Consider the following 25,350-nt stretch of genomic DNA (forward strand, 5'->3'; position numbering starts at 1 on the left):
TGAAATGTTTCTAAAATAATACAAATTTCATACCAAATAAATACTTTAAAGTGGTATAATGTGGCAGAGTGATGTGCAGTCTGCAGTCATTTGGTTGGGTCAGCTTACATTTAAAACAATTGTATTACTCAGGAAGCAATAACTTCAATCCAATAAAGGTTTATTAAATAATAGGATATATACCAGAGCAACAAAATTGTAAACAAACAGGGTGAAAGTTCGTCTCCATTAGAACAATTTTAATGGAGATAATGTTGTTTCCTCATGAAAAACAGACCTGGAGTTGTGTTTTGTTCCATTCACTCATGTTTAACACACAAATCCTGCATATTTAAGATGAGTTCTTCTCTCAAACAGAAAACACTTTTCCACCTTGCGATGTCATGTGGTAATACAAGAAGAGCTCACAAGAGTCAATTTTGTGTAATATAGAACCTTCAAGTAAATACGGAAATGATATTAGAGAGTAAGAAAAGTATAATAAATAAAGTATAATGGAAGCAAAATATTGTAAACTGAATACAAATTACAGATCTGAGGAAACATCACAAAAGCAAGATATTCAGAATCCAAATCCACTGAAACAAACATAGGCATTCCTTTTTTGGGTGTCCTTGTATAGGGGAGCGGCAGAGTGGTTAGCTGATGGAAAAGGATCAGGTTCAGGTCTTTGGCTTTAACCTTGTCAGTCTGAAATAACCCAGGTTTTAGCTCAGTTTCTCTGTACAGGGAGAATAGACGCCATCGATCTTTCACCTTCAGATGTCCAGACTGTCGCCGTGATTTCAACCACAAATGACACTCAGAAGTCCAAAGAATTACAAAGAGGATTCTGTGTTTGTGCCACTGCCTTTAGATTATGTCTTGTATTATACATAGTTGTTGTGTGTAACATTGTGATATTGTATCATCAAAAGTCTCACAATAATATCATGGGCCATTACAATAGTCTCTTTGATTAAATGAATAATTATGATGCAGCAATAGCTAAAAATTGTAGAACAGAAGGAACTACATAGACCATGATCCTTTGCTCCATCTCAGTACCAGAACAAAATAACTGTTTGAAGCACTTTTAAATCTCAATTCTTTGGATTATGACAGAAGCAAAGGACTATCAAAGCATTTTACAAGGGAAATTTTGTTAGCCTTCGCAAAATATCATAATAAATCATACCTTGAGATGCCTATTGTGAAAATATGGTATTGTGAGATTTGGATATCATTACATCCTTAGTATAACAGTAAACTCAGAGTTAGAATTATACATTTACACACAAAACAGTGGAGACCGTTTCAGCAGTAGCAATTCGGACACTGTTTTTGCAATCAAGATGTTTAAGAATCCATTTTCAATTTGATGGTACTGGCTTGAAATGCTGAAAATGTATCCTAACCTGAGTTGATAAAGTCAAGCCCCAAAGCTTTGGTCACAAAAACAGTGTCCAGTGAACCACTCCTGGACGACTGGACTACACTGTTTTACACAAATTAGAAAAGGTTAATTCAGGCAACATGAAGCAAATAAGTCCTGGTGAGAGTAAAGATTTGGCAGCGCCTACTGGAGTTACATTACCTCTTACTAAATCAGTGAAGGCTTCATTTGGCTAAAGCTCTGTCATCTCACTCAATACAGAGTGATTGATCTGTGCAAAACTGCAAACAATCAATGATTTTGTTTATTTTTTTAACCATAACTAAGAGTTTTTGAGAAGGCAAAACTCACCTAAATTACATCAACATCTTTAGTTAATTCAAGATATATTTGCTTGTTTAAGTTGTCTGTTAATCATTTCGAAACAGCATGAACTAAGGTAAGTAACAGTTTTAGTAGAATTTATGTCAAACTAGTAAAAAATACTCAAATGAAACTGTATAAAAAGTCTCTAAATTCTACAAACATGACTGTGTCCCCAGACAGTCATGTTCAAATCAATCACTTTTTCCATTAACAATTGTAATGCCGATTTATTCTCTATTACAAAAACACTGGACATGAAGGCCAAGCTGTTATAATTTGGTGTTTTTGATCTCCAATCAGAAAGTGGAATGAGCCTCACATGAGTTTCTCATTTGGGTTGCCAGTTCTAATGCTTAAATCCAGTTGGTTTAAACCTAAAAGGACTCTGTTTGATCTGAATTCTCACTACCTAAACCCCAGCACCGGGAGCCAAACATCAGAGCGTCTGCTGCTGCAATACATGCTGCTCATAAACTGAGAATGAGAAAAACTTGTGTGTGTCCTCTTTGCAAGTTAAGGCACTGGCAACCAAGGTCCTATTGCATATTACACAAAAATGACTCTTGTGAGCTTTGAGCCATGTTATAATGTTACCTCCTTAAAAAAACACCTGGAGTTTTGTTTTGTTTCATTCACACATGTTTGAGTAATCCTTTATTATTAGTCTGTCTACATCTTCAAAGCTCAAAATGCTCCGCTCCACCTTGTGATGTCATGTAGAGGTAGTTTTCAAGTTAACAGCTCCTTTTACCTTTTGTTAAGTAGAAACGGGCAATTCCAGGACTGAAATCATCCAAATAATTCTAGCAAAGGTGCATGGCAGGGGTCTCACATTTTTCTTCCAGTGAGCTACCTTTACAAAAAGAAACAGCCAAAGAGGTACTAATTTTAGCAGTCACAAGAAATTATGCATAATGGGGGAACAGTTAGATACATATAAAACACAAACTTTTATCCATTTATTAGTGCACAAAGGTAGGCATCAAAACGATAATGGTAGTTCATCAAATTTCCGTACAATATGTATAATTCAGAAATCCTTTGGCGAACTACTTGGAAGGGGGTGGAGAGCTACTGGTAGTTCTTGAGCTACAGGTTGGAGTGTGTATGGAGTTTAAAAACAAAGTGGAGCACTAACTGTATTAGCTCCTGATGTCACAAGCTGGAACTGCAGCTGGAGTGTTTTCTGTTTGAGAGAAGATAAAGCCTAAATATGCAGGTTTTGCATGTTAAACATGAGTGAATGAAGCAAAACACAACTCCAGGTATGTTTTTTATGGGGAAACAACATTATCTCCATTAAAATTTCTAATGGAGACGAACTTTGACCCTTTTTGTTTACAGTTTTGTTGCTCTGGTATATATCCTATTATTTAATAAACCTTTATTGGATTGAAGTTATTGCTTCCTGAGTAATACAATTGTTTTAAATGTAAGTGGACCGAACCAAATGGCTGCAGACTGCACATCACTCTGCCACACTATACCACTTTAAAGTATTTATTTGGTATGAAATTTGTATATAGATTGTATATAGAAACATTTCAAATAACTAACAAATGTTAACTAACAAAATTTGCTATAACATAAAAACAAAGACTAAAAATAACATAATCTGAGAGCTTTAAACTGCAAGAGGCTACATACAGTTCCGTTAACTTAAGCACATTGTCCATTATCTTGTTGCTCGACTGTGAGACAGTGTGTATTTTGCTTCCACTGCAAAACAATTGCCCCTCTGGGACCTATAATAAAGTACTGGAGTTAAAGTAAAAGTACATCTAATCTGTATTTGCAGTGCACCTTCTCTGTCCGTACACATCAACCAGCAGAGGGCATCAGAGTGTGCGTGATATACAGATCCTGTACTACACCGTGACAGCCCCAACACTGATGTACTCCACTGTGCTCACGCCAATGGGATATCGATCCAGCCTCTGCTCCGGCGCGCTAATGCTCTCTGTCTCTCCTGCGTTATAAGCCACATACATCCATAATCTAATACAGAACATACAGAGCAGGTTTCATCCTATACACCACTGAAACAGACTCCAGGTTTTAATTAACAGCTGCAGAAGTGAGAAAGTTCGTGTCAAAACCACCTCCTGTGCCTCAACAGACTCTATTGATTTGGAAACCTGTGCATAAACATTTTACAGAAATAGCGCTGCTGAATAAACCAGGGATCATTCTAGTCACAATATCTGTATCTCAAAGGTTTTAAAAAGAGGTAATGAAGCAATATTAGGCTACTTAATCTTAAAAATGCCTTGACATGCCATTAGTGCAATCAATTTTGAGTATAAATTATTAAAGTGTTATGACAGATTAGTTTACTTATTTTTGATCTAACAAGATTTTTGCAAAAACATTCACCCTCGTTTTTTCCCCACAATTTAATCATTTTTAGATTTACACTTCAAAAAGTAATCTCGAAGTAAAGTAAAATGGCTTAAATTAAGAAAATGTTACTTTATCTGAGTAGATTCAGTTTGACAATTATCTCCCAATGTTTTTCTGAATTCTAGCAACATTAGATTTTGTTTCTTATTTTAAGTGCAAAAAGTTGTTGTTTTTCTTGTTTTAATTGTAGCAAGATGTGTTTTCATATTTTAAGTACAATAAAATCTTGTTCCACTGGCAGATAATTTTACTTTTCAAATGAAATTTACTCAAATCATGATAAAACTTTCTTATTTAGAGTCATCTTAACTTAACATCTTATCTTAACAAGATTTTAGTTTTTTCAGTGTTTGGAAATTGTGATATCACTCTAGGGAATTCCAAAACTTTTACCTAGCAAAACTCCTCTAATGTACACAGAAATTATTGCCTGACAAATATAAATATAAGAAAATGGCTTTATTTTGTTGAAAATCATGCTTAAAGATTTTTTATTTTTTATTTTTTTGATTCTCCCTGTGAAATATCCTAGTGTTTTCAACATATTTTTGAGCTTTTCTTCATAAATTGCTTCTTGATTGGTGTAAAATTATAATTTATATTCAGTTATTAATCCGACCAAACTAAATCAAAATTAGAGAATCATACAAATCTGTCATCTGTTATTAACTGTATTATGATAAAAAATGAAAGTAATTTCTACATTGGAAAGGAGCAAAGGATTCTGGTCAATGCAGTTTGCTCTTCTAACCAAAAACCAAGGCTGACTTTAATTAAAGGTGCAATCTTTGTTTTGCCTGGAATTTTCAACGACGTGGCATTAAACAAATCCATTTCCAACGAAGCAAGCACTACAAGGCCAAGTTACAGCTCAGATCTATGGAGAGGTGACTACGCTGACAATAAGAATGCATGTTTTTAAGGTATTAGGAGCAATAAAAATACCTGAAATTACATACTAAGTAACATTCCAAGCAAAGTAGCGGAGATGGAGACAGTTAGTTGGTTAACCATTATACCTGAAAAGTTGCATGGTACACCTTTAAATGTAAAACAAAACAAAATGATGAAAAGAATGACCAATGTTGAAACCTTTTCTACATCAAACCATGCTTGTCTCTTTAATTAAATGGATGTCATCTCTTCATTAACATATTGGCTTTAAGTAGACTAGATTAACTTCAGATATTTGCTTTGCCTCAACATAATATTACAAAATAAAATCAAATGAGATCATAAGCTACATTTCAGGTCAGCATGTACTTCTTTAGGTTAGAATTTGTTGCAGTAACCAAAACAACAGACAGTTTGATCGTGTTCAGTTCATGTTCATGATTAACGACCTGACGGATATTATCACCAAGACATCTGCATTTTCTGCTCGCTACTGTCAGTCTGATTCATTTCTAAAGTCAAAGTGAGCAGCATCCACACATTTCTCTAAAGCATCGTCACCACGGCAACAGCAGCATCCCACTCCCTCACCGCTCTCAAGTAATGTCTGCGAAACTAATCTGCATTGATTTGTGTATTCTTAACATCATTAGAAGTGGTAGAAAGCAATAGATTAATGATTTTTTTTAAATATGGACTTACCAAATTTCACTAGATGCTCCTTTATTAATGTGGTCACAAAAAAACATACTATAGGTCTACTATTATTCATGGGTTTTAGCTTCCTGTTTTTATACATATAACCGTTTCTAATCTGAACCATACAGAAATACTGTCTAAATGGTTTGCTTCTCAAATTTGTAAAGTTATGTGCATTTCCCATTGTCAAGCAAAAAACAGGCCAATACTGCCCCCTGCATTTCAAAACGGGCTTGTTCACTTCACCACAAACATTTGATAACCTGGGATCTGTTTTTTATGCATGCCTTTATTTGATTTTGTTCATATTTTATTCATAGTTTTATGTTGCACCACATCATTTGGGGCAATAACTATAAAACCGCAATAGAAACATTGATAAAAATTCCAAAAAAGAGCAATAAGAATTATTTATAATGTCAAATTTCATAACCACACTAATCCACTGTTTATTCTCACTAAATTACTCAAATTGAATTGAAAATTATTTGATTCTGTATGAAACTGTACAAGTGTATAAAGCTAAAAATAAGCACACACCAAAAAATATCCAACTACTTTTTTGTGAAAGGGAAGGAAACTATATACCTACCAATATATATATGTATGTATGTATGTATGTATGTATGTATGTATGCATGGGTATGTATATGTGTATATAATGTGTATGTAGGCATGTATATATTATATCTGTGTATATGATGTGTACTATATCTGTGTTCATAATATACATATATTGTTGTTGTTGTTAGATTTATAATGCATTGCAGGTACTGTGCAATTATTGCTTATATTGTACAGGAAATGAGAAGTCTATATGTGTTCTTTGTTAATTTGGGAGAAAAAAGGGGTGGGGTTAAATAAGTTTTTACTTCCTCCCTCTCCTTTTTCGGACACAAGGAAAATTTGGCGTAACATTTATTTTGCCTGTTATTATAGAACAGAAATTGTTACTTTTTGTGTTATATCTATATATTTACGTTTTTATTTATGTTCTATGTATTACTGTCTGAATAAACATTCATTCATTCATCACCAAAGCAACTTCCTATTGCGAATTTTGTTCACTTCCAATGGCAATAAACTTCTGATTCTGGACAAATCATCATCTTTTTCATTTTAAAACACTATCACTACTTTGATTTACATGATGTCAGTGAACAGTCTTATCTTATGGATCAGATGAGTCAGTTGATTCACTGTCAGAATGATGTGGGGTCTGTGTCTCTCGTGTGAAGGAGGTGAAGGAGGAAGTAGTGACCTGTGTTAATTATTCCCAGTGGAGCTCAGACGTAATGCAGATCGGTAATGTCCGCTCATTTGGACTCATCTGCAAAACCGCGGTCACTTTAATAATGAATACTAGAACAAGCTACTGTTTATGTGTTTGTTTATTGTGTTTATTTAGCAATTTTGTTTATTTAAAACATACTGTAAAAAGAACATTCAGAAAACATACATATTTTTAGACCCTGATTTACTTAAAACAAAAAAATATATACACATACATAAATATTTATATAGGCTGTTTGACAGTGCTCATTTCATAGGACAGACATTTTAAAACATAATATAGATATAAATACATTTACAGATAATGCATTGATCTGGAACCACTGATTTAATATTAGGCCAAGAAAGAATCAACATTTTTGAGAACATGTTGCAAAAACAAAACACCTTGAATCACAATAACCATTATTTTCTGGTAATTTAGACTTCTTAATTTTGATAAACTATTGTATTTATCTTTAATATGCATTTTCTGTGCTCGAAAAAAAGTTTTTCATAATAATATTTTTTCATAATTTTCATAATAATTCATAAAAGTTAAGTCAAAATATTTTGTCAAGTTTTATAAAGACTACAAAACATACAATACACAGTATTTATTATAAACAGCAACCACCAAATCAGTAGATGATAAATACCCACAAGTAAAGCTGTAGGCCTAGATCTGAAACTGTAAAGATGATTTATTGAAAAATATTCAAGTCTTTTTCCATTCTTAGTTCTCGTTTTTTCCAGTGCTATGAAATAGTGTAGACTGCACACTTGTCCAGGCTGACGCGGTGTGCACCATTGATCTTATTCACAGAGGAGTAACTCACAGTGCGGTACAGGAAAGTCTTTGGTTCTGCGTTTTGTCCTTCTCCCACACACCTCCCGGGCCCTTTTCCTGAAGTCTTTCCCCACTATCACTAAGAGCAGGGGGTTTATCGCACTGTTACTGTACGCCAGATATGTCGACAGCTGAATGCCTATGTCCAAAATGTGACCCCAAAGACAACTTGGGGTCAACCCAAAATAATCCAGAGTGTCCAGGAAGCTCATGAGCTGGTGCGGGCCCCAACAGACCAGGAAGACCACCAGCACCGCCAGAACCAGATATGTGGCTTTCTTCTCCGATCTCAGACTGGGCGGACCAACCATCCCTCCATCTTTTAGAGAAGCAACGATATGTTTAGTACAATAAACCATCAACAGCACTGGGAGAACAAAGCAAAGGATGTTCCTAGCAATGTTTGGGTACACAGTCAATTTCGGTTCAGGGTAGGCCAGAATACATGCATCAACTCCAGCCTCTTCTTCATAGCGTACAGTCCGGTAGATAAGAACAGGTAGACTGAAAACAAAACCGAGCAACCAGATGATCAAGCAGAATCGTTTTGCCCAAGAACGCCTTCTGAATGGACTTATGCTCATTGGTTTGACGAGGGCCATGTAGCGGTCGAGGCAGATCAGGGTGAGGAAGAAGATGCTGCAGATGTAGTTCATGAAGATGGCAACGTTGACGATTTTGCAGAGGAATTCGCCGAAGTCCCATTGGTAACCACGAGAGATGGTGAGGGCCCAGAAGGGGAGGCAGGTCATGAGAACCAGGTCGGCAAGAGCCAGGTTGCCCAGGTAGATATCAGCCACACTGCAGGGCTTTCTCTGGAAGCAGAAGACCACAAGCACCAGCAGGTTCCCCAGAAGACCTATGGCTGAGAGCAGGCCCAGGTAAAAGGGCTGCAGCCAGGAGAGCCAGAGCCACGCCGCAGTGTAGGGCTCACACATGTCCAGCTCCATGATAATGGAGGAGGTATTCACTGGCATCTGTCAGAACAAAACAATCAATACATTTACTCTATGCAGTGCACTATGTAACTTTTGCAAAACATTTGACATTTTCACTGTTTTGATTGATTAAAATGGGTTCCGTATTAACTTTGCACAAAAGAAGTGGTTTAACAAAGACTTTTAGTATGATTTAGTCTTTATTTTTTATTGAACCGTATTGAATCGATTTGAAATATATTGTATTGGATCGAATCATAAGCTCACTGTATCGAGGTATGTATCGTATTGGTAACTTCTGAATGATACCCAGCCCTATTCAGTATGGCAATAAATGTATCCGTCCCCATGGAAACAAGTAAGTGATGCCACTAGGACAAGTTACAGGTCAGATCTGTGGAAATTAAGAGTCTACTCACAATAAGAATGCATGTTATTATTTGCAATAATAACATGCACTGCAATGTATTTGCAATATACAAACACCCATAGAAAGTTTAGTTTCACACTATGGACCATTTTAAGCAAAGAAAGAATATATCCATGGAGACAGTTGAAGGTTAAGCTTTCTCCATAAAAGTTACATAGTGCAACTTTATTTTTGATTCAAAAATATAATGCATTATTAAGAATTATTCATTCATTTCAGCTGCTCTTGGCAAGACTGACAAAAATAAGGGTGCACCTATAGCTTGCTTGTCACACTCTGGAGGGGTAAAGTGTTTTGCTCAATGACACAATAGTGTGCACTGGTCAGAGCTGCATTCAAAAGTCAGTTTTTTGTTTATGAACAAATACTCCACTAAGCCACTGTCATCCATTTTTAAAAAACTATTTCCCTTCCCTGGCCCAACTTTTTTTTAAGCTATGGTATGTAAATAACATAGGATCAACATATTCACCCATACAAGAATATAATCAGTGCATTACAACTTTTTGACCAACTTTTGACTGTCAAGAACCATATTCAAATGTTCAAATGTTTCTCAGATATATTAGAAATCATTCAACAAAACTCACCTCTTCAGCCTCCATCCAGACGCAGCAGGAATGTGTAGAGCTGGTGGTGCGGCTCTGCTCTTGGTCATATATACAGACCGGGCCTGACGTCACACTGTCTCTCCTTCTCCCTCTCTCGCTGGTTCTCTCTGTCTCTCTGTCCATGTGCAGTGCTGTTCATGTGGAGAGTATGTAGCCCCCACCTCTAGCACTGACTCACCACTGACTGGACCTCAGATCTGATACACACAAGCAGGATCCAGACGATTGTGTAAAATGAAGAAAGGAAAGTATGTGATGAAGAATTAAGTGTGAGCATTTGATTTAGACCAGGAATCTCCAACCAGTAGCTCTCCACCCATTCCAAGCAGCTCGCCAAAGGATTTCAGAGTTATATGTATTGTACCTAATAAATAAAACTGGATTAATTACCACTGTAAATGTCTTATTTTGATGCCTAACTTCTGCACTTTTAAATGGATAATGGTTTATGTTTAATAGGCGACTGCTAAAATGAGTCGCTGTCCAGCATTTTTGTTTCATAAAGGTTGCTCACCAGAGGAAAGACCCGTGATTCACAGTAAATACAGCTACTGATAATGTCCACCTTCCAAAATGCACTGGGTTACATAAACAAATACCTTCTGGAATAAAAGTTTAGTATGTATGGCACTGACAGTCATTTTTATCAATACATTAAAGGCGCTGTACCTGAATCAATGTATCATTCGTTCATTTGTTTTTCAAAATAAAACCAAAAATAAGAAAACAAAAAAATAACAATTTTCTTCATTTTTTGTCTCCAAAAAAACAAAAAAACAGATAATGATTGAGTTTTCGATTTTGTGTTTAAATTAATAATGGTAAAAACAGATAACGGCCATTTCCTATTTCCGTGACTTAAACTGTGATGCCGGACTTTCGCCCTGGATTTGGACTGAACCAGGACTGAACCAGGACTGAACCAGGACTAAACCAGGACTAAACCGGTCTCAGCCCTAATCTCAGTCCTGATCTCAGCCTCGGTCTTGTCCCAGTCTGGTCTCTGTCTCATTTTTGATCACCAGACAGTGTATGCAGGCACACCTCCAGGCCTGTCCTGGCACTCAGTCCTGGCACTCAGTCCTGGTTCAGTCCTGGTTCAGTCCTGGTTCAGTCTGGCATCGCAGTTTAAGTAACTCAAACGGAAAACGGCCGATTATCAGTTTTTTCCATTATTCATATAAACACAAAATCAAAAACTGAAAAAACAAAAAATAAAAACAAACAAAACAAATTCGTTATCCATTTTTTCATTTTGGCTTTGGAGATAAATAATAAAGAAAATTGTGTTGTTGTTTTTTTTTCATTTTCTTACTGTTGGTTTTATTTTGAAAAACAAATGAACAAATGATACATGGATTTATCTGATTTGTACTGTCTTCAAAAATGTGGAAAAAAGAGAAGTAGTTCATTATAAACAGTGGTCTGAAGTTATTCCTAACTAACCTTATGCATTCTGAGCATCCTAATTATTCACCATGATGAGTGTATAATCGCTTTTCAGCTAGCATACTAATGTGCACTTCCTGATAGACAGTAAAACACAGATGCCAACAGCACACAGTGGACATATTTTGACCTCGAGAGCTGCTTATGCAATATATCTGTACTGAGGCAAGATAAGTTTTGCTCAAATACAAAAATAAATCCCAAAAGACTTAGATATTGTTTGTTGTATTTATAGCAGACATATTTCTTCATAATGCTGATAGTAATTCAATTCAACAATACAATATAATACAGTATAATAGAATAATAAAACACCATGGAATAGAGGTGTTTTTATTTCTCAAAAATATTTCAAAAACTTATGCATCCTTACTCAGACCTATCCTACCGATTCCTACCTATACCTCCCTTTCTGTCAATCTAAACCTCTTATTCTCTTATTGAAATATGACGTCTTTGTGGTCATCGACTTAAATGGACAGCTTCAGGCATGTTCTTGCAAATCCAATAACCAGAAACCAGAGCCCACGCAAAGCTCTCAACGATTACATTAGAACGACATAGGATGCTGTGGGGGGCTTATTCTGTCACCATACTGTGTACACTATATCTTTGCCTACGCTGGTGAGCATATGTATATTTGTATGACTATCATGACCTGGTTTACTGATTCTAGACTTTTAATACAGTAGATTCATCATGGGTAGGAATGTGCATATCTCCCACACTCAAAGAACCACACAAGAAGACAGATTCTGGGAAGACACAAGTTTATCTGATCAAACAAAAAAGTGAAAAATAGATTTAAACATTGGTCATTAAGAGAGTTAGAATGACTGAAGAAGGATACTTTGACAGCGTGTTTGTGTTGGTGTGTGATTTATTAGACACCTATCCTGGAAACACTTAACAATAAAACCACACAATTTACAGTTACATTTTGGGACAGAGCCAGCATTTTTGCAAAAGGAAGTTTATTTTGAGAACACCCTTCAGATGAGGAAATTTGGATTGGAAAAGGTTATGCAACTGATTCTACCACATGCACGATGCTGTGGGTTTGTTCACACAGAGCCAAAACAGGTCACCAAAGGTTGTCAGTGAAGGGAAAAGGTGTGCTCTATTTAGCTCATGCTTGGACATTTATAGGTCAGTTTTAAAGCTGCCACCCATAAGTGTATATGATTTTTTTTTAACCAGTAGATGGCAGATGTGAAACCAGTTCCCTCCTGCCCTCACCTTTGTTCAGTCTCACCTGTGCTCTCTGGTTTTCTTCTGTCAGACCAAAGATGGCACACTATCAGATTCAGTAATGTAGACAAAATCTAGTGGTAAAATGTGACAAAACAACAGGACTGGATTGGCCAGGCTAATAGTTTCAGACAGTAGTTTTAACACGTTTATTTTTTTTTACCTGGGCTACAGTCCAGGAAGCCACACGGGGAGGTGGTTATCTCTGAGCAGCTGAGCATCTCTCCTCACTATTTTGGAACTATTTACAGTTGTACTTCAAATATAATCAAGCATTCTAAATCTAGCTGCAGTTTTAATCAAAATGACTTCATGTCATATTTCATTTCAATATGTCAGGTTAGTGCAATGTGAGGAGTTCCAATACACGTGTGAGGGACGCCTCAGGAACTCTCACCCTGGACCTTCAATGAATTATTATTTTAAATTATTCATTTCATGTGTTCATTCTTGTAGGTAAAACATATTCTGCACAGAAGCTTTTGGAGTGCAGCATTCCACATAGTTTTTGTTTTAGTCCTCTGCTCTGTCACTATGGCCTATATCACTGCGTCACGACTCTTTCTACATTTGGTCACTTCCGAGTCCAAAAGCAGCGATCGCAGACACCTGTGTTATTGTCCTGATCTGAGCCAGCTCTTCTGTTCAGCCTCTGTCATCACCAGTAACAGCTCTATTTGTGGAATAGTTTAAAGTATTAATGTCATAACATTGTACATGTTCCATTTTTATACTGCATGAAGCTTAAACAGAACTTTTGGCTGCTCAGATATTCTTATCCTTAATCATAGCTGAAGTGGTCATGCAAGTAAATCAAATGTATATTAAAGCTGCACTGTTAACTTATTGACTGTGTCCATGGAGATGTTGTTGCTGATAGTGTAAGTGATGTAAATGGTGAAACGCCACTGCCAAAATGTGTTCAAACGACAGAGAATAGAATTGGATTTGTTGGTGTTCCCATGGGATTTTTAGCCAACAAAAACAATTTACACAACAGAAATATAACTTAATTTTAAAGACAAAGCTGTAAAATGGTAATAAAATAAATTTGGTGCATTTTGAAGAATGTTTTGGTGTTGAAAATATTTAACTGGGTAATTTTCTAGTGAAATAGAAAAAGTCCAGGATTGTGTATTTTGGAGGTTTAGCAATACTTCATACTATCACTATGACATAATGGGTTAGTCTTAGTCTTGCCTGGTGCTTTGAAAGACATTTTTAATTATGAATCACTGAATTGGTTTGAGTTCATCTGAAATACCATAGTAGAATCCAGAAGAATAGTTAAAACTGAGCTGGAGGACAGGTCAGAATTCTGTGGCAGATTTGCTTGTATAACTGTCAAATTGTGATTTTCTTGACTTGGTTTATGGTCAATATCTCTGTAATTACTGGGACTTTATTTCTACATGAAACAAAAATTGCCACAATAACTTCAGAAAGTGGTGCTATTATTCAACCCCAAACGTGACATAAAATTGATACAGCAAGTTTGTGGAGCCAATCCCTAACAAATAATGATAAGGTTCAAAGTTATCATCGTCTTTAATCTCCCATAGAGTTATATAGGCTGCCTAGAATGTGAAAGCCACCTATTGAACTGTCCAGTCATCAGCAGGTGAACGCGTAGACCACACCCACCACCACGATGTTCCCGATGGTGGCAGTGATGGCGATCCACAGCCAGAGTGCGTCCCTGAGCCTGGACGGGGGCTCTTCGGCCTGGCTCACGGCGGACATGGAGGGTGTGCGCACGCTGAACGACGAGTTAAACAGGGACTGGTCTGTGCTGTAGTCGTCTGTGGGAGAGGAGTCCATGAAGGCGCCCGTCATCACCGGGATCTATGGCAACCACAAAGAAAAAGTTACTAATGGCTCATGTATTTATTAACGATACACTGTGCAGCTTTTCTCATAGAGGGCACGTCACCTGCTTGTCTCCATGGAGTTTTTTTTTTAATTTGTTACAGGTCAGATTTATAGAAAAGGTGATCACACTTACAGTGTTATATATCATTTTACAAAGGTATTTTACACATCTTTAACATAGATTGAGTCAAAATAGTCTGAGATAAACTGCCATATGTTTTGTATTTATTGTTAGTTAATTTGCTTTTTTTACTACATGAGAGATCGACTTGGAGCTTATGTGGTTTGTCTGAGTGTCCTCACGCTGTGTTCATTCACACCTCCTGCTGTTGTGATGTGTCAGCACTGCAAACACGGGCTATCACAGTCATTTAAATTTCCAAGTCAGGTTTTTTTTTTTTTTTCAGCCCGTACTTACCAACAGTCTATGATCCACTTGGGACTTCAGCAGAATAATGGGTGTTTTTATTTTTATTTTTATTTAATTTTTACAGTAGTAGAGAAGTTTATAAATGTCCAGCAATGTAACTTTTGGAGGTGGCACATGACCTGCATGATTTAATGGAGATGGAAATCATACAGTGTTTATATACTTTATTGTATTTATATTTTATCCATCTCAGTGGATGCATTTTATGTCCTACTGTGAAATACTATAGCCAACTTTTGGCAGGGGTGATTGGAAATGCTTATGGCAGATTAATACCCTCATCTCCATCAGTCTACCCCGGGGCAGCTATGGCCATGAAGTAGTTTAGTATTACTGAGAATGTAGTGAATGAGTAATGGAAGGTAATGGAAAAATGGAAAGTAAAGTGATGTACAACTGCTAGTCAAACGTTTGGACACACACTAATTCATAGTTTTGTTTTTTGTTTAGTTTTTTTTGTTTATGTTTACTACTTTCTAAATTGTACAAAAAACAACAATATGATTGAATATATATATATATATATATATATATATATATATATATATATATATATATATATATATATATATATATATAGAGCGGGAAAAAAGAAATACATATTTTTTAAAATATATATTACATGCAAATACTGTGTGTCCACCATTTGCTTTGTTGACAGTGTTGCAAACCCTTGAGCATTTCTCAAAGAGCTTTATGATTAAGTCCCCTAACATGGTTTTCAGTACACAGGTCTACCATGTCAGGGTCAAAGAAAGATCAAAACAAAAGGTGGCTATTAAAAAAATTTTAATCTGGAAAAGTGTGAGAATATACAGACTTTTGACTGGTAGTGTAAATCAAAAGCATTAAAATTATATTATTATTAGAACCTGAAAGCGACACACTGAGGAAACGCAGGCTCCAAAAGTGACAAAGAGCCTTAATGACCTGTGCACTGAGATTAAAAGGAGCCGGTCACATCATTTGTCATGTGTAAAGTACTGCTTAATAACATATTAATATGGCCATTCGTCATGTTGGCTGAGTTAAAATGTTATAATGATAGTTGTATGACTTCCATCTGTGAACATACGCATCACAAATACACTTAAAATACAGTTTAAACTAGTAGGGCTCAAGTGTGTAAATATTTGTACTATTTTTGCCCGTGTCACTAGTGAGACTGGCTGTTCCTCTGTATTTGCTTAGCCCTCTGCAAACCTTAGGGGCACTAGTGCACTCAGCTGGGCACTATATGAGTTGTCCTGTGGTGCACTTAAAGCTGTGTTCTTTTCAGCGGACACTTATCGCTGGGAGAAATGTTCCTTTTCAAATAAAAGAACCGGATGCTATCAAGCAAAATAAGCCCTCAGCAATTTGCTCTGGTGCTCTCATAAAAGGTAAATAAATAAAAGATAAATAAGATAAGAACATGCACAAACACAATAAAGAAAAAACATAAAAATTTTAAATACATTTGTGAAGAAATTATATATTAAAATGAATATTTTTCAAAAAACAAAAAAGAAACAAAAACAAAAAAACAACAGACATAAAGATTATACAACTATTTACAAATAAACACAATTCAGTATAAAAGAGTAAACACTGAACAGTTAAAGAACGCACTTTTCAGGCCATTCATTCTGCAAAAGAATTCAATAGCAGTTTAAGAACTCTTATGTGCTGTTAGAAATGGAAAATTACATTAAAATTAGGATGTGTGTCTTTATCAACAACTCAATAGCTCTGATAATAGCTATAGTGAATAATAAGTCAAATTCACTTTATAATTCATTTTAGTTAGTCTAGTCTTGGCCTCACCTGGAGATCTGTGTCTACTCCCTCCATTAGATGTGTGTAGAGTTGTGTTGTTTACCTGTGCTGCCATAAAGGACAGGTCCATGATGGAGTAGTTTTTCAGATGTTGTTCCTTGACCGAGACTGGAGCTGAAGACCTGCTGCTACATTCTCCTCACAGAGTCTATCTTCTAAGAGCACTCACAAGTCACCACAGGACAGTGCAGAGGCCAGGGACGGAGGGGGCTATGAAAGAGAGAGAGGGGAGAGTGGGGAGAGGGTATGGGTATAGACAACACATCTTTCCCATCACCAATGTAGCTCAGTTTTAATCTTGACTAGTTCATGATGATCCAAATGTGCTCAGACTTCTCTTTTACCAAGAATTTTTCATTTGTAAAATCTGTCCTTGGACAAGACATTTTAGCCACATTGTGTACAGTATTGACACAATAGAAGTGTTTTGCTAAAATTTCAAAATTGATTTCCGCTCTAAGTAAAAGGCTCAATACTTGATACTGATTTGACTCTTTTCAGAAAATAAAGTAATTTTCAACACAGGATTAACAGTAGTTTATTAATATTAACAAACACTTTGACTTTCAAAAGCTTTTCAGGAAAGGATCATTTTTCTCTGGTGCATATAATTCTTTTCAGCATCAATACTTGTTCAAATTAGTACCTAGTTTTTATATATATTTTAGTATCGATAGTATCTGGATAGCGATACTTTTGACAAACCTACTCAGTGTGACACCAATGGTGAAAAAAGGTACAGCAGGCATAAAAATAATATAGCATAGATGCACTGTGGAGTGTGGAGAGATCATAGTAAGAAATGGAAATGCCGCACGCATTTGTGCAATTCATAATCCAGCCACAAGGGGTCACACCCCACTGAGTCTTTTGTGATTTATTTAGTTCCATGAGCCGGCATCCTCCTTATACATATTCTACTATCAGTCCTGTCTCATCACTACAAGCAAATGTGGCAGTGTTATATCTTCACCATATTTAGTTTGATGTTTTGTTCAACAAAATACCAAACTATATTTTATAAAGACACTAAAATGACACAGTCAATTCTAAAGTGAGGCAATAGTTTTTCATGAATTAATTTTACATGAGAAAAGCAATAGTATGTACAAAGAGAAAACATTTGTGCTGCTGTACAAATCTACAGTGTATTGGTTCCCTCTAGTGTCCCAGATGTAGAATACAGTAACAACAGTGCTATTTCCAAGGTTTAGGATTAGATCCATTTCTGCTGTTTTGGCCTCACAGCTGTAAATTAAAACCACGCCCTTATGCATCACTTGAAATTGAGCTTCTGATTACCTCACTCAAAAGATGATTATTAAAAAAGTTGCATAAGCAGTATTTGAGGATGTTTATTTATAGGAGCAAAATATCCCCCGTGGCACTATCTAGAGAGCTCAAGCTGAGTGAGAATGTTCATGTTGACTGTGGGTGTGCACACCAGACAGCAGACAGCTCCACTTAAGACGGTAAGCTTTTAATGACTATTTGGACATCAGGGCCTCATTGAGGATTTGAGTAGACAGGAGACATCCCACACAGAGATTTGCCTGAAATCATTTTGTGAATTACTTCCACAAGGGTTTAAGTACAGTCTGGAGCACAGAGTTATTCTTCAGTCTTCTTCTGAGCCGTCACCAGCTCTTTGACCTGTGGGGTCAGAGCTTGGATCTGGGCTCGGATCTCCTTGGTCTCCTCATCTGGCTGGTCCCCTTCTCCTCCCTCCTCCTGTTTGCGGCTCACCAGCTGCTTCACCACCAGGCTCTGGTACGACGTCAACAGCTGCTGCTGCTCCTGTGGCACAGTAACAGACAGTAAAATCAACACTCCTCCACATGTAACACCTCACATTCAAACAGAGGGACAGCAGCAGTGTTTTATCTACCAAAGCATAACCATGACCGCTAAATCAGACAACAGAGCACAGTTGTTATTTCATATGGATTTACCGTTAGGCAAAGCTCTTGATTCACAATCCGCTAACCACATGCATTCATTTTTGTGCACATACAGGGCTTTAGACCAGTTTTTTCAGATGATGAAGTGAAGCTGGGGAGTCCTCCCAGAGCCCACCCAGAACCTGTGAGCATCCCCCTGCCCTGTGGGTGCGTACCGTAGAGATGCGTCCGGTGAGCGTGCCGATGATCTGGGGCACACAGCGGCCCGGGGCATGGAGCATGTTCTGGGTACAGGCCTGGAACAGCAGCACACTGGTGAGGTGTAGAACCAGAGCAGGGTCCTCTGTGTCCCTGAGCTGCTCCAGGAGGGCCTGTCTGTGCACGAACAGGGTTTGTCTGCATACAACACACACACACAGCACCATTACCAGGACGGACGCTAAAAGGTACACTGCTGTATGGCCTTTTCAGACATTCATAAATTGGTGAAAAAGAAAAGTGCATTTTACCTCTCCTTTTTTTTATCGGCCTTCTTCAGCATAAAGCCACACACCTCTGCGGAGCTCTCGATATTTGTCAGGAAATCTTCAATAGACTAAATAAACAGCACACAAAAGGATTAATTCAGAACGGATCTCTTAAAAAGAAAAAACAATCAAAACACAGGCACAAATGGTGTTACTATTACAGGGGTTACTGTAGTAGTGTATAATGCAATATCAGAACAGGATTTTCAAACTAAATATGTACACAGCTGAGGACACTGCTACAAACCTGTAGTACTACTCAGGACACGTGTTAATGGCAGAACTAAGAATTGTGAAACTCACTTTTCCATTAAGAGCATTGTGCAGTTTCATCAGGGGCCCTTTTGTCTCATCTGGGAGTTTTCCAACGATCTTCAGTCGAACCTAAAACAAAACAGTAATGAGATAAAACCTGGCATACTGTACAGCTCTAATATTTCAGTCTGAATCAGGATGACCTCTGACCTCAGGAGTGATGGAGCTGGGGTTCTCCACAGACATCATCATGTCTGCAGCCAGGAAGTTGACCAGGATATTGGTCACATCTGTGCACACAGTTTTCAGCACATGTTTAGCAATGTGCACCTGGGTCTCATCTGCAAGAGAAAAATACATTTTAACCTGAAGGTTGAGGCATGGTATTCTAAAAATTGTGAAGCCTATTGACAGTGGTTTACCTGAGAAGGCTTTGGTGCCCTTTTCAAAGAGCCGGATGTTGTTGTAGAGACTAGAGATCTCCTCCTGCAGGTCCTTCATGCTCTTTTTTTTGCTGGGGCCTGATGGAGAGCTGCTGGACGACATGAAGACTGTGCGCAGAACCTCCTGGTAGTTTTTAGTCAGAGGCCTGTGGGGCAGAGCTGTTAGAGGAGGGAGAACTAGGTAAAGGTAAGAATAAATTTAGGATGACTGGACTGACCGCTGCAGATGCTCTGCCAGCTCTGAGAGGATGTCCTCAGGACAGTCTGTGAGGCGCTGCTCCAACACAGTTATGATCTCATCCTCTGCCATGAATGGGACTTCAGTCTGTTTGTTACGATCTGGACAAAAAGGATAAAATCAACTTTATATTATTTGAAATGTACCATTAAAGTAAATAAGCAGGTCCTTAAAACAGGTTGCTAAATTAGCATTGATTCCTGTTCTTTACATACTCTGCTGAGTAGACCCAGTTTCTTCATCACTGTCGTCATCTCTCCTGCCCTTCTTTTTGGTTTTACGTATCCGGATTTCTCTGGCATTTCCTCCACCACCTGCTTTCACACTGCCACTCCCCTCTGGAACACAGGATCAAATGTTTATCACTGGCTCATAGACAGACAGACTTTGTGTGGATTGTTTGTGAACCTGTTGCCTTCTTCCTGCGGTCTGCTTCCCTCTTCTCCTTTTTAGACAGGGCAGAGCTCTCAGACAACATGGAGGCCTGTTTCATGTCATCTTCTGTGATCAGAAACACTGGGTTGTTCTTAACCTCCTGTTAGACAAGTTTGGATGAAAAAGAGAAAAACTGTTTTAGGCACTCTTTTCGAGTGATTACATTTATAAAGGTGGTTTGCATAATTTGGCATGTACCTTCAAAGCCTTCTGCTGCATGGCTTCATCAAACAGAGAGAGGCAGCTGCTGAGGAACTTCTCACTAACCACTACAGTTCCTCCCAGGATTCGAGCAGAAGACTGGGCGTTGATGTTCCTCATGGCCTGGTTTATCAGTATGCCCACGTCCTCCTCAGACAGGCAGCTCGGCAGAATGGGCTGAACACGCACACAAACAATATAATGTATTTTTTTTATTCACAAGACTGCTGGCCTATTTGTGAAGCAGAGGATGGGAGGAAATGGAGCATGGCATAAAGATAAGAGACTAACACAAAAATAAAAATGTATTTGGCACACAAGAAAAAAATGTGCCACTGCCATTAGTGAAAGAGAAATAATTTAAATAACTCATTTATAATCATATTTCTCTATTTTGATAATATGTCCACTATATAGATATAATCTACAATACCAGAGGATCGTTATGTTCCTATACATGTTTCTAAATAAGAAAATTAAATTGGAGAATGAAGGAAGTGCAAAGCAGTGGACATATACCGATGATGGTGAAAATGGGGCAGTTTGGCAATATGACACCTTCAGGTGAGTAAATGGTGAGGGGAAACAACTATAACATGGTTAAAAGCTCTGAAAAGTCAATTTTGCAAAATATGTCTGCTTCAATGTTTAGACTAAATGCACAACCTTTGAAAGATAATGTTATACAATGACTAAAGACCACTACACTATTTAGTTTTTTCCAGGTTTAATATGGCCAAGTAAGGTGTAGTTAAGTTAAAGTCTAAGTTTTACCAGTGCATCTAATGTGTATACTGTAGTATACCTGGATATCAGTCCAAGAGCCCGAGCTGACTGCCTCCTCCACAGACCCCTCCACCTGGTCCACCAAGCCCTGGCCCACACAGGCTGCTCGTAGGAACAACAGTTTATTGGACTTGTACCGCTTCTTTATGTAGGAGCTGGGGTCAGGGATGCCCAGCCTTACCAGAGCATCAAACTCTGAAATACAGGTAAGCAGGAACAATGAGGAATAATAGCCTTATATTCAGCTCTTTTATGAGTGATGAATTGTGATCATCAATGTAATTCATGCATATAGTGTGTCACCTATCATTATTATACCATATATTCAATTTATGTGACAGCAATAGAGTAGTGTCGTTTTAGAATGCAACACTTGGTAATACACTCTGGCTGTCTGTTCAAAAGTTTGGCTCAGAACTTTAAGTCTTTTGGGGTTTGGTCGTCATGAAAGACCATGTGATGCCAGGACCCTCATAAAAACAAAGTGGCTAAACAACAAGATGAACTGAACAAGATATTGAATTGTGACCAGAATCAAATCGACTCTGTTTTGTCCAAGTTGTATCCAAAGCCACTAAACCCCCTAAATCGTACCTAAATATCCATTCTGTTGGAGGAAAGAGTCCACCCAGGCGTTCTGTGTTCTGGCATAAATATCAGGGATATAAACAGCTTTGTCCTGTCTGCCGCCAACAACCGTTCCTTTCAGACGTCCAGTGTTTACCAACTCCTCCAGGACAGCTGGTGAGACAGGCCTGCCATGTTAGAATACTCAATACTCCAGACAAAGTGTCAGTGTGCACAAACACTGGGCTTTCTTACAGTAGAGGAGATGCTCCTGGAATCCAAATGCCCCGATCATGCTGCTGACAGGTGTCGGCCTGAGCAAAAAACACAACAGAGACTTTCACAACACCACACACTGGGCAGTCTGCTCAAGTCTGCTGGCATTTTGAAGCTGAACCGTGGGAGTTTCTGAGTAACTGTTTGTAAAAGTGACACAATAGAAAACTCCTGTTAAGATGGCTAAAGTTACTGATTAACTGGCGCCTAACATCAACCTACAATTCTTGGACTGCACAATTAGGTTATTGTTTATTAAGATTCAGTGATTTCACAATGATACTCTCAAGTGTATTTATCTGAGAGGTCTTCAGCCTGAAAAATTAAGAAGTTTTTTATTTGTTTTTAATAAGAGAAAAAAGATCTGAAGTATGAATAATTATATGTCTAATATTATGTATGCAAACTTCAAATCTAACACAAATTTTTCTACTTTGAGAATTCAAAATTTAACTAACATCCTGCCTTCTCAGGACTGTGGTATGGTGAACTTATCAATAAAGGAGCTAAAATGAAGACTTCAGTAATTATTAAATGTACTACTGTGTTTGGATTTATTGTAGTAGAATAAAATCTAATATGTACATTTTTGTTGACTTGGTAAGTTGTGGTCAACCACAGGAAATTATACTGTATCTCTATTTTCCAACAAAACCTGTCATTTTCAAATTAACAATGGGCATGAGCAATACAAATTACAAAAATTTGAGCCTACCGTGTGATGGCACTGAAGAGACCCTGTATTCTGGCCTTGTGTCTGGCCACGAAAGCCTGAGTGAAGATGATGCCTCTGTTGTACTGGTCCATCTCTCCCTGGATGAGTTTCCCCAGACGCTTAGACAACTCCTGGAAAACATAAAAAAATATGTATTTATTGTCAGTATTTTTCTATAATATCATTCATATCATTTTAATATCACAACTCTACCACAGTCTTTCACCCACCTCAGTGAGAAAGTCACCCGGCAGGTCATAGCTCTTGCACAGTTCTGCTATGCTTATCAGACCAGCTTCCTGCAGTTTGTCATTCACCTCTTCAGCCAAACGGTCCAGGTATCCACTGCACAAAGAACATATTAAACATGTATTTCTATTTCCATCAATGCACAAGCACCCAGTCAAAAGAAAGTACATACTCGTCAATAAGTTGCCCCAAAATAAGCTGAATGCCTTGAGATCTGGCGATGTCACTGGCTCTGTTCTCAACATGCACCCAGTCCACATTAATGATCTGAAATTACACAAAAACAGAAGTTACTAACTTAAAGCTAGTAATGAACATTGATCCAATTGTTGTGAAGTGTATACTAATGGTGCTCAATATTGGGAAGAATACTTTGAAAATGTATTTTGTTATTTGTTGACTAAGGAATATCTGCATTAATGCATTCTGTAATGTATTCCATTACACGGTCCAACTAGAGAACTGTATTGTGAATACACATTTAATCACATTATATTATTGTTTAAAAAAATAATGCAACATCTGATTAATTTGTTATGCTTTTTTGATCACTGATGAAGGAAAAATTGCACATGCACTCACCGCAAGAGCAGTGTATTCTATAGCTTTGAACCACAACTTGCATTATCAAATACCCCCACGTGTTCGTTTGATTTTAGGAAAGTAACTGTTATTGTTACTGTTACTGTAACTCAAAATTAATATCCTGAAAATGTATTTTAGGTACATGTGTTTAGTTACTTTCCAACATTGTTTATACAACCTGAAGATGAATAGGACACTCAATAAATCATCATAATCAGTCATAAATCTGGCAAGCCCCACCTGCTGTAGATCCACAATATTGACACGTCCTGTAACATAGAAGAGACATGTTATAATATTAGATACCACCCAACATGGACGTGAATATGACAGCAGAAAAAAGCATTTCCATTTGTTACAGCTGGAACAACACTCACCCCCGTGCACGTACAGCTCATCCCGGATCTCTCTGCTGATCTGAGCCGGGGTGATGTACTCTTTACCGTCCAAAGTGTGCACCACGTCCAGTTTCTTGTCCTCCACCAATTTATTAATGATCTCAATGCAATTTCTCTCTGACAGCCTGGAAAAGAAGCAGTTTTAAACAAGTTAATTCTAATTGTAGTCCGCATCCACTATTGCACATCCACTGTTACACATAAAACACACTGATTTCTCAAATTTTATAGTTGTATCTTATAGTTTGTTGTACTACATGTGCTTTAAATCCATATTTGGACATTTGGACTTAGCCTCGGTGCTAACAGCTGTAGCTACTTACCTTTGCACCGTATCTGCAAACTGTGCTCGCTGGAAGTCCGCAGCCAATCGCCGAATTTCCTCCCAGTCCGCTGCCATTCTGGATTTTTATAAAACCTAAAAATTAAATCTGGGTCTAAAAGAAACCGCAATGAAGAGGGGCGTGTGTGCTGAGCTAACGGGCTAGCCACACGTCAACATACTGTGACGTACAATGGACAGTCGGGGAGGACAAAATTCAGGAGTGCGATTTTCGTTTGTAGTCACAATCTGTCTAGAAATTATCCTTTGATCAGCAAGTAAAGCCATAAAAAATAAATTAATACAAGTAAATGCAAATAGATACAAGTGAGAATTAATACTCAATTTTAATAATAATAATAATAATAATAATAATAATAATAATAATAATAATAATAATATAATAATAATAATAATAATAATAATAATAATGAATTTATTTTTGTTATTTATTATGCATTTAAAGATGCTCTAAATCTTGCGTAGAGAGTCCGCTGTCTGCTTGTTATTGTTTTGTCTGCAATATTTCACAGTATAAAACCTATTTATCTCTTATACATACAGGCCTATAGGCATATTTTTTGGCTAAATATACAATGAATAGGCCTACTGCACTTTCATACTGTAAGCGCCATCGCCCTTCCACAGATATGACCTGTAACTTGGCCTGGATGCGCCACCCATGTTTGCCTCCCTACGAATATAACAAGCAGGTGGTGGACCGTCTACAAAAAAAAAAACAAAAAAAAAAACTTTTTGCACCTTTAAGAAGCCTAGGGACTAAAGGCTTTTAA

General features: G+C 37.4%; 3 protein-coding genes across 3 annotated transcripts; all 3 read right to left on the reverse strand.

Moving 5' to 3' along the window:
- Nucleotides 1-7,814: 7,814 nt before the first annotated feature.
- LOC110156553 (B2 bradykinin receptor-like) lies at nucleotides 7,815-9,846 on the reverse strand. Its single transcript, XM_055149641.1, has 2 exons — nucleotides 9,818-9,846; nucleotides 7,815-8,836 (listed from the first exon to the last, which is right to left on the reverse strand). Exons 1-2 carry the CDS (start codon nucleotides 9,830-9,832, stop codon nucleotides 7,826-7,828), a joined length of 1,026 nt encoding a protein of 341 aa, XP_055005616.1. The 5' UTR covers nucleotides 9,833-9,846; the 3' UTR covers nucleotides 7,815-7,825.
- Nucleotides 9,847-14,152: 4,306 nt separating this feature from the next.
- Nucleotides 14,153-17,970, reverse strand: LOC110156535 (uncharacterized protein C14orf132-like). Its single transcript, XM_020920736.2, has 2 exons — nucleotides 16,702-17,970; nucleotides 14,153-14,383 (listed from the first exon to the last, which is right to left on the reverse strand). Exons 1-2 carry the CDS (start codon nucleotides 16,726-16,728, stop codon nucleotides 14,153-14,155), a joined length of 258 nt encoding a protein of 85 aa, XP_020776395.1. The 5' UTR covers nucleotides 16,729-17,970.
- A 147-nt stretch (nucleotides 17,971-18,117) lies between these two features.
- ufl1 (UFM1-specific ligase 1) lies at nucleotides 18,118-24,748 on the reverse strand. Its single transcript, XM_020941271.2, has 19 exons — nucleotides 24,558-24,748; nucleotides 24,214-24,359; nucleotides 24,077-24,105; nucleotides 23,424-23,518; nucleotides 23,233-23,347; nucleotides 23,003-23,133; nucleotides 22,267-22,325; nucleotides 22,039-22,185; nucleotides 21,464-21,639; nucleotides 20,656-20,835; nucleotides 20,431-20,557; nucleotides 20,238-20,360; nucleotides 20,003-20,123; nucleotides 19,764-19,930; nucleotides 19,552-19,682; nucleotides 19,390-19,470; nucleotides 19,069-19,154; nucleotides 18,775-18,955; nucleotides 18,118-18,455 (listed from the first exon to the last, which is right to left on the reverse strand). The coding sequence occupies exons 1-19, from the start codon at nucleotides 24,632-24,634 to the stop codon at nucleotides 18,270-18,272; spliced, it is 2,358 nt and encodes a 785-aa protein (XP_020796930.1). The 5' UTR covers nucleotides 24,635-24,748; the 3' UTR covers nucleotides 18,118-18,269.
- Between the last annotated feature and the right edge of the window lie 602 nt (nucleotides 24,749-25,350).

The sequence above is a fragment of the Boleophthalmus pectinirostris genome, unplaced genomic scaffold, assembly GCF_026225935.1.
Source record: "Boleophthalmus pectinirostris isolate CB_2022bp ecotype Guang Dong unplaced genomic scaffold, ASM2622593v1 HiC_scaffold_13, whole genome shotgun sequence".
NCBI classification, from domain to species: Eukaryota; Metazoa; Chordata; class Actinopteri; order Gobiiformes; family Gobiidae; genus Boleophthalmus; species Boleophthalmus pectinirostris.

Coding starts and splice junctions, on each gene's coding strand:
- LOC110156535 (XM_020920736.2), bottom strand. CDS start 16,728: ATGGACCTGTCCTTTATGGCAGCACAG. Junction 14,384..16,701: donor TGTCCTTTATGGCAGCACAG/GTAAACAACACA, acceptor TGGTTGCCATAG/ATCCCGGTGATGACGGGCGC.
- ufl1 (XM_020941271.2), bottom strand. CDS start 24,634: ATGGCAGCGGACTGGGAGGAAATTCGGCGATTGGCTGCGGACTTCCAG. Junction 23,348..23,423: donor TTGGGGCAACTTATTGACGA/GTATGTACTTTC, acceptor TTCTTTGTGCAG/TGGATACCTGGACCGTTTGG. Junction 19,683..19,763: donor GGGCACCAAAGCCTTCTCAG/GTAAACCACTGT, acceptor TTTCTCTTGCAG/ATGAGACCCAGGTGCACATT.